Source organism: Charadrius vociferus, unplaced genomic scaffold (genome assembly GCF_000708025.1).
Source record: "Charadrius vociferus isolate BGI_N301 unplaced genomic scaffold, ASM70802v2 scaffold549, whole genome shotgun sequence".
NCBI lineage: Eukaryota > Metazoa > Chordata > Aves > Charadriiformes > Charadriidae > Charadrius > Charadrius vociferus.
The window spans coordinates 3,754,441-3,763,772 of NW_009650103.1; the positions used below are offsets into that span (position 1 = coordinate 3,754,441).

The window sequence follows — 9,332 nt, forward strand, 5'->3', positions numbered from 1 at the left end:
TCAAGGGCTGCAACTTCACCAAAGGAAGCCAGAACTAGGTTCCCAGCTGTAGCTTCTCCTGTCAGGGCACTGGAGGGCATAGTTTCATGGCAAAAACCACACAGTCAGTGTTAAAACCCTAAGACAAAGCCCAAAGAATTCTTTTGCCTGTCATTCTATATATTAAAAATTCAACTAAAAAAACCTAGCCTCAGTTAAGAACCAACTTTCCACATGAAGTGTATGGTCATCCTAGAGAACTGCTATATCATGGGACCTCCTGCTGCAGACAAGAGTATATAGATACGTCTGTTCTTAAATACGCCAATATGGTTGGCAGGAATACGTTAGGCTTATGTAATTTCACTGGACGAACAGGCAAATGTGTGTAAGCAGCTTATCCCAATCCCCCTCCAGCAGAGCACAACCAAGTTTTTAAAATTGCAATTTTAAAATTAAAAAGTTAAGGTAAATACACAATCAATTTATGTAGTATATATTCACCCTCAGATCATGCTGAAGATGTTCTGTGGAGTTCTGGTGCACAGAGGGCTCTTTCCCAAAAAAACCCTGAGGGCAAATAAGGACTTCTCAAACCTTTATATTTTCTCTATTTTTGTAACAAAATAGCAATTTAAAATTTAAAAATCTTTTAAAAAAATTACATCACCTTCAACATGGAAGATCTCACTGTTTAAATATCCATGAAAGAGACATACTTGTTTGCATATCTGTTTTGGAATTACATTGTACAGCAAATAATAGTATCTCAGAAGCATTTCAAAAGTAATATAAATTCATATTTACAGAATGGTCTTGGTATAAAATATACAACAATCATATTTATGTCTAACATTCTAAGTTAAAGTTAACATCAACAGGAAATAAGTTAAGGTGACAAAGGTGGTCTGGTTCTTGTATCCATTCACTTCAAGTTGCAGGTGAAACAAAGCCTCAGTCTAATCCTAGCTATGAGGTGGCACTGGCTATAGGAAGGTACAGCAACAGCCAAAGGAAACGAAGAAAAGACTACTTGACTGTTTTTCTACATACATTCCTTTACATTTGAGTATTAAATAGATGTGTAAGATCTTCCATACTGACACCAGAATATCAAAACTAACCCTTGGATTTTCAGGTATATTTACAACGTAATTATTTCATGGACAGGTTCATTAGGAGAGCTATCAAACACCAATATTTACTTAGTCTAATCAGTAACCCTCAGGGAAATGCCAACCCCCACCCCCCAGAAGCGTGCACAAAACAGTTATCAAAATCTTACCCGACCACATAGCTGTGATTTTGTAAAATAACAACTCAGACGACCAGTAACATGATCCTCTTTAAGCGTTTTGCTAGCAGGAAAAGCCCTTACATGCAGTACACCTGGTGAAAGATCAGCTTGGCTTAAAATATTCCAGTACAATTTTCAGAGTAAACAACTTCACAGAAGTTAATAAAAACATAAAAAAAATGTAAAACTTGTCACAAAGGAAAGTAAGAGGACAAACAAGAAGATAGTAATTATCAGGAGGGAGAGTCCTGCTTTCTTTTCCAAAAAAATAAAAGTGGATTTTTAAGCTTCTCAAGAAAAAAAAAATATGCCCAGGGCTCTAGTTCGCGTGTATTTATGAAAACCAATTTTCAGTTGACATGTCTAACATGATTCTCAGTCACATCCTAACAGGGCATAAATTCATACACTTTTCAGTACTCTGAAGGTCAGATAATGCGATATTATTGTATTTTCAAGGTCTTTGAAAATAAGTTGCCACTGAACAAGCAAAAATTAAACCTGAATACAAAATTATGATTAACAACATTTAACAAAGGTAATACAACCGCCTTAAATTCCCAATATTTAGTTTAAATTAAAAACAAAACAGTACAAAAAAACAGCAATACCATCTTGTTAGTCAGTGCAAACACTACATACAGGGTTTTCAAAGGAAAGCCAAGAGCACCTGATACTTTTTGCCAAGTCATCTGGATTCTATAATCTCCAAGTTGAGAACTATTAATAAAAAAAGAAAAAAACCCACCAAAACCAAAACTGCTGTTACATTAGTGCATAATCTCTCAAAATGGTTGAAAATTGTTTCACGTATAACTTGGGGAAATCAATACCTAGTACATTAGCTGGAGGACTTAGGCACTTGGTTTACTTCTGATAACTTTACTTGGACAAGTAGCCTGTGTATGTGTATCTACAGTACTAAAGCGGAAATTGGCAGGGGGGAAAAACTGGAAACAAAAAGCTGCAGCAAAGCACTGCACCACAGACCTGCAAATAACGTAGCAGTGCAAAGCTAATGGTGTGTTAACCCTGTAAAAGTCTCAAGTCCAAATCTCCACCTCTCAGTCTTCAAACAGGAAACAATACTCCATGCAAAGTTCCACAACTAAAGAAAAAGCAGCTGCAACAAGACACAAGTTCTTCTCTCATGAAACAAAATAGAGACAAATAAGTTAGTCTTCCTTTCACTAGATGTATCATCGTAGGATCCTGCTAGTTTAAATAACTGAGTTGTTAGTTTTCTACAGAAGCCATTTTAAACAAGAATGGCTCAGATACCGCACCGGATTGCTACAAACTCATAAAAAGCTGCTTTAAGCTTAAGTAAAACAATGTCCAAATTCCATTCATTTGTGGAAAGTGAACGCCTTACCCTAGTAAAGTAAGTTTTTTTTTCTTCAGAATGCTAATGCGAGAGGGGCTTGAAGTATCAAAGAGTCCACAGGAAATGCATGACCCCAATATTATTTTTTTTAAAAAAAATATACATTATATAATATATATTATAAATAAAAAAAGCTAGTGTAAATGCTTCCATGGTGTGGTCACAAGCTGGAAAGATGAATGCCTTTCAGCTGTTAACCATCCTGCCATTTGCAACAGGCTTTAAAAAGTCGGGTTTATCCTCAGACATAATGTGAGCAGTTTTCAAAATGAGGCTGCCAACACTGACTGCTGTGCTGATGGGCAGGCAGCTTGCATTGCTAACAGATGTTGTGATCGGCTGACTGAAGCAAGAAGTTACGGGCAGGATTGTTTTCTGCTCCTCCCTGAGGAGAAAAATAAGTTACACAAATATTAAACAAGTACATGCACAAGTATCCGGAACTGAATTGTGTGCATTAAATAAATACTGACATAAACTCATTTTTAGCAACAGGCTAAACATCTTACTATGGAACGGTACGCTCAAGATGTTAAATGCAGTCTGCCTCATTTTCAAAGGCTGCATTACACGTTAAAGACTACAGAACATATAAACCTAAAATAGTGTATTTTAAAAACTACCTCTCTATGGAGATTTGTGCAAACAGTATGACATTTAACCTTTTGAAGTTTTTCTTAATTTCTGTTAACTATAAAAATACTTTTGCATTTTTTGCTCACTGAATGTGAAAGCTGTGACACATTTCAGTATATACGATTACAACAATGCATACGAACAATGGTACCATCCCGTGACTTTGTATTCGTGACCTAATTCTGTTTCTTAACAGGTCCTTCTCACTTCACCATGTGTACACAATGCAGATGTCTAATCCAAGTCTGAGTAGGTACGTCGTTCATCCTTAAACAATCAATCACGCTTCAACTATTCTGATGCTGCTGTTTGTCTAATACTGGGCAGACACTGCTGTTTTGTCTAACACTCACAGAATCACAAGGTCTTCACCTAAACTTTGTCTCTTCTGTTCCATAGATTCCTTCTGGTGCTGCTTTAGTGGATGCCCATTCTCTACAGTTGTTCCGTTGAGCAGCTGATCATCTTGAGAACTAATACCTAGCTGTATATCCAGAATCTCCTACAGGAGAAAAGGAGAAATGCCCATCAAAACTGTTGCTACCAGCTTCAAATTTTCCTATTACGTTCCACTACATAAAGCTGATGGAAATGCGAGTCTTATCATAAGACTCCTCATTTTTATTTCATACTATTGGAATCTCTACCACATTTTACCATAGGAAAAAGCAAATATTCAAAGATGGCAGCGAATGACAACAGTAGTATAAATATCAGTTGCTAAAAAATGGTTTATCAGGTGAGATACGAAGGAGGCAGTAAAGACAGTGAGAGCTGTTTCAGTAACCAGGGGCAGAGGAAAGGCTAAAGATAAAGGTCCTTCCATTCAGGTAATGGTGATTCACAATTCATACTACAGTACTGCATCACATACCACGCGCAGAGCAAACAAAAGCTGTAAACCAGTATTGAAATCCATTGTGGAATATGTACAAGATAAGAACCTTAATTTCTTTTAAGTGTACGATGCTTTAAAAAAAATGACAGCTGATCCTAATGCCTGGAATGAACACCAGAATGTTTTATGACTGCACAGCAAAGGAGGAGATAGCATAGAAGAAACTGGGGCAGATGCACAGGATTACAAACAAACAATGGAACAGTAGTGAAAACAAAAGAGCACTGGATTAGGATCACTTAATTTGAACTTTGTGCTCACCTGATTCTAATAGTAAAGTCATTTTAGTGATCACATTTAAATGTAAACTTCGATGTAAAACATTCTTAACAACAGTTTCAACACTGGAGGGGAAGGGGAAAGGAACAGACTCCCCATCATTATTAATGCTATCAAAAGATAAAGAGTAAAAAGCTGAAAGCTATGACAAAGAACACAGTGAGCTGCTTTTAACTTCAGTAATGTTAACTGCCCGGTATCTGAACGAAAAGTCTGAGACCCCTAGTGTTAAAATAAGGCAAATGTTTGACATCACTACAAAGACTAAAACCAAAAGGCTTTGCTATCAACATAATCTACTAATTCACAAAGAAATTTTGGAAGTTTTTAACAACTAAAGAAAGGACCCAGTGACCTCTTTAGACACATGGATTTTTCACTTACTTCTATTTGTTCACCTTGCCCATCAGGTTCATCTGTATCAAGGGCTGACAGCTCCAGCTCAATGTCTCGATCTGGCTTTGTGTCTGTACAATCTTCAGTATAATCAGTCTAAAAAATGAATTAATATGTTCTTTAAATATCCAGTTGGCTTCTCACCTGCTTCACACAACACTCAGTATTAAAGTGAAGACACAAGATGCATTTCTAGGACACAATATTTCTACAACACAAAAGAGCTAGTTAGACACAAATAGAACTTCGGGCATAGACAACCCAGGATACAAAGCTAAATCTATTCATGCTAAAGTACTGAAACAGAACAAATGAATACTGAAGTAGAAATTTCTAGAGTGTCCATTGGCAGAATGTTTAGACTTAACGCATACAAGTAGAATGAAAAGTAATGATTGCATGAAAATGGATTGTCACAGTCTTCCCGTTTTGTAAATGCATGTCTGGAACAGCAGCATAGCAGGCGCCCCTACTTGGTCTCAGGGAAATAACTGGGTGCACCAGCAGCAGTGACTTAACTCACACAAAATGTGTTATAAATATTTGGGAATGTTAAAAATAAGAATTTTAACTCATAGTTAAAATGCATGCACTTATGTATATACAGAAAACCTCAAATCCCAATACACAAAAAACCTTTCATCCCAATTACCCCTTTCTTTACCTCACCATTCCTCAAATCAATTTCCTTGCTTAAAAGATTTAAGGTAAGACGACTGCCTTCATCCAGAGAATTCCACTTCTGTTGCATGGCTAGTGCATTCGCCTCTCTCTGAAGTAATAATGAGTTACTTTTGGCCTACAGAAAGAAACATATCAGTTACCAACAGCTACAGTTAAACCATGTGTTGTCAAATGGCAAAATAAACCAGCTTACTACAAGAACAGTTCTTTTGCTAGATGGATAACTACGTGTTCCTTTAATGCACAGCACTTATTTTGTTCCGCATTTGCCGACGTGCATCAGGCCCACCACTTTCTCCCCAAAATGGCCTTACTGATATCAAAGAAACAGCTCATATTAGCAGTCTTTATGCATCATACAAAGTGTTGTGGTACTAGCATCTAGTTAACCCTTATTGATTGTTTTGTCAATTGTACTCTTTTCTGTAACCTACACTAAGAAAATCTTTTTAAAAATCACTTTACTAAATGACTTTTTTTTTTTTTAATTTAAAAAACCCACATGGTAGAATATCTGATCTTACCTGCTGTAACTCAATACTCAGTAGATCTCCAGTGCTGGAATGCTTTCTGTGACCAGACAAATCTGTAACTATGAATCTGTCCCTTTAAGAGAAAGAAGGCAAAACTAGGAATTAAAAACAAGTTCTCTAAATCAAAGGCCCCATAAACTTCATTAGTCTATCCATGTTAGATTTCTGGACAGAAACTATGTGACTAAGACAATGTGTTCTTCATCTTCATTGGGGCTCACAATACCCCAAGCCATTATTTGAAGCAAACATCTTTATTTTACATATGGCTAAGATGTGGCAAGAGAACTTGAGAGAAACCACTCAAGATCACAGATTTTGGCATGACAACTTGGCAGTACTGACTCCAATTCTTTGACTAGTTCTCTCAAGGAATACATTGCTAGTAATTGCCTATTAATAGCTGCATTAAGTATCAAAGACTACGCAAGTTTTACCATAGGTTTTCTAAGGCTTTATGCAGGATAGGAAAAAAAAAATCTTTTACTTTAAAATTAAGAATGTCTATTACTAGTTCCAGCTTTTTTTCCCCCTACATGCAGGATTTTGAAGAACAGCAAGCTATAGAAAATACTTTTAAAAGAACACAGAAAAAAAGTCCATACCGTTCTGCATAACGTGCTGATGAAGTAGAATCTGAGCCATAGGCACTCCATCTTGAGTCAACAGCATTGACATAAGGGACATAATCTGCAATACATTAAGATACCATTCATTATCTTCTTTGTTCTTAAAGTGGGATATTCAGGTATTATAGCTCTTTTCATCTTCACTGCTATAGTGAGCACAAACAGGATGAAATGCTCATGATGTATGCTATACTGTCATACAAAGCCTGTACTTGTACCTGATACACTGATGGGCTTAGTAGCACTTCCTTGGGAAGCAGTGGCTTGAATAGGATCTGTCGTGTGATAACCCGTGCGGGATGACCTGGAGATCGCACCCCACTTGGAGATGATCGGTCCATCGCTAAATGGGATTATAGGATCTTCTTCCTTTGCCCTTCTCTGAGTTTCAAATAAATGTACTCTCCTTTTAACATCGCCGCTGTCCATATCCTACATATTTAGGAGACAGAAGATACATGGACTCATTTGAGGTTATTCAGATTCTTCAGTTGGCCAAAAACTTTCTGATTGTTGTTGCTGAACACAATGCTGAAAATCTGTCCAACTAGAGACCCAAGTGGGCCTTAACCATTTAACTATTGCCCTTTAATGGCAAACTGATCACAAGAAAGCTATTGCCAGTGTTAGAAGAAATAATTTTGGTTTTCCAAGTTTGTGCTTCCGGGTAGAAAAAGTTCCAATATGCTTTACGGTCCTTCAGTACCCTTTCCTATACTTAAAGGAGGCAGTATCAAAGAAGGCTTGGGATGAGATTTGGTTATACTTGTTTCATAGAACATAAAGGTAACTTGCTACCCTATATAGCAGTCTCCAAAAAACATGAACTATTACCCCTCCAGAGGTAAGCTGTATTCCATGATTCATACTACATATTTTTTGTCCCCTAAAGTCTTTCAGTTAGCTTTTTTTTCCCTCTCATGGAAACTGGGTGGTAAAAAAAATAAGTTGTATTTTATCTTCACAGATTTGTTGGCATTAACTTGGGATTAACTTCAAAGTAAAGATTTTCTGAAACAATGGCAACATAACAAATCTTAGAATCCTGAAAAGGCCAGCGATTCATTCATACAGGAGGGTCTATGGCACTTAAGCCAGAGAGAAATGTGTTTCTGCAATGGACACACCTGCTCTGAACTGGCCACAATGACCCTGTATTAACCAGTCAAGCCTGCCACTGCAACATATTCTGAGACTATATTAGGTGCCTCAGAAATTGTAATTGTATGTGTGCACATGTACATTTACATAAAGAAGTCTGAAGAGAGACAAAATTAAGAAGTAAAAAATTTCTATCCCGTTCTAATAATTGGAGAACATATTTAAAATTAATGAATTCTGAACAGTTTACAGACCACCTACTCAAAATATTTGTTTGATTTAAAGAGATCTGTTATTAAAATAGTTGTTTCAGACATCTGAGAATTTTATTCATGGCTCTACATTCTGTCACTGAAGTAAATACATTATTGATTTACAAAACTGGGAAAAGATATTCCAAACAACTTCAAATGGGCAGAACTACTTTAAAATACTAAGAATAAATGCTATCAACTTTAAAAAAAAAAAAGGCTTGTTTAACCAAACAGAAGACACTTCAGCATGTAAGTATCATTACACTAATGAGATAACACGCAGAAAACCCCTACCATTAACACGGCATTTGAATTGGCAATCACATCCTTGGGCTCTGAGTCGATAGCATTTATACAAGAGCCAATAGTGCCACAAGACCACGGTGAATAGTGAGAGAGATGGTCTTCCTCAAATTTAGTTCCACTCAAATCACTGACACTCTCTGAGAACTACGGAAAAGGGAATAAATAAGCAGTGAATAATAAAAACAGGGAATTCAGTCCTAAAATAAGAAAAGACATTTACTGCTATTTAATTAAATTATCTGAAAAATCAATTAAGAAATTCTAGCCGTATTCAAGACTTGACTCAGAGACAATATAACCCATTCTGTCAAATTTTAAACCGCTGCAGCTGACAGCTATCAAAGAAGGGCAAGCAAATAACTGCCTGGTCTGCCAAGATGAGAGTCTGAAATCAGTGTCACTATGTTAGTGGCAGGTTTCTTCAGGCAAATACCTACAGCAATTAAATTGAGAGGAAGCCGTGCATTTTCTTTTAATGTATAAGCCAGCGGCAGATAGAAGGATGACTTCGAACCCTCCAACCTGGAAGAAAAGGACTAAATCCCGATCTACCTTGAATGCACCCATAAGGGACTTCAAGTACCTTACAAGACCTTTTCTGAATAATCTCAGTCTATCATCAACAGACCTGTCAAACCACAGCAAGAGTGCTTGGCACAGTGGTTCTCAAACTAGTTTCTTGGATGCATTTAATTTACACATATAGAAAATAAATACCACAAGATATTTTTTTCTACAAAGCACACTATTTCTATTTGTTGAGTTTCCATTTTTGTTTACAGAATTTATCACATACGTACACAATATTCTACCAGTGCCTTTTGCCATTTTTAAGGGATATGTATTCTCCAATTGACAAGCATTTACAGCTTGATTCAGTCTACTCATCATGTCATAATGCCATTTGGAGTATAAAAGGGAAAGTCCTTCTTAATGGGAAAAAAATGTTGTTC

General features: G+C 36.6%; 1 protein-coding gene across 1 annotated transcript in view; it reads right to left on the minus strand.

The window, feature by feature from the left end:
• Positions 1–2,213: 2,213 nt before the first annotated feature.
• Positions 2,214–9,332, minus strand: part of RC3H2 (ring finger and CCCH-type domains 2) — an 18,629-nt gene continuing 11,510 nt past the window's right edge. The window contains exons 13-20 of the mRNA XM_009892273.1: positions 8,368–8,523; positions 6,937–7,150; positions 6,695–6,779; positions 6,081–6,162; positions 5,525–5,671; positions 4,861–4,968; positions 3,653–3,801; positions 2,214–3,048 (exon numbers count right to left, since the gene is read on the minus strand). Coding sequence (XP_009890575.1) covers positions 2,850–3,048; positions 3,653–3,801; positions 4,861–4,968; positions 5,525–5,671; positions 6,081–6,162; positions 6,695–6,779; positions 6,937–7,150; positions 8,368–8,523 — 1,140 coding nt within the window. The 3' untranslated portion in view covers positions 2,214–2,849. The remainder of the gene's footprint in view (positions 3,049–3,652; positions 3,802–4,860; positions 4,969–5,524; positions 5,672–6,080; positions 6,163–6,694; positions 6,780–6,936; positions 7,151–8,367; positions 8,524–9,332) is intronic.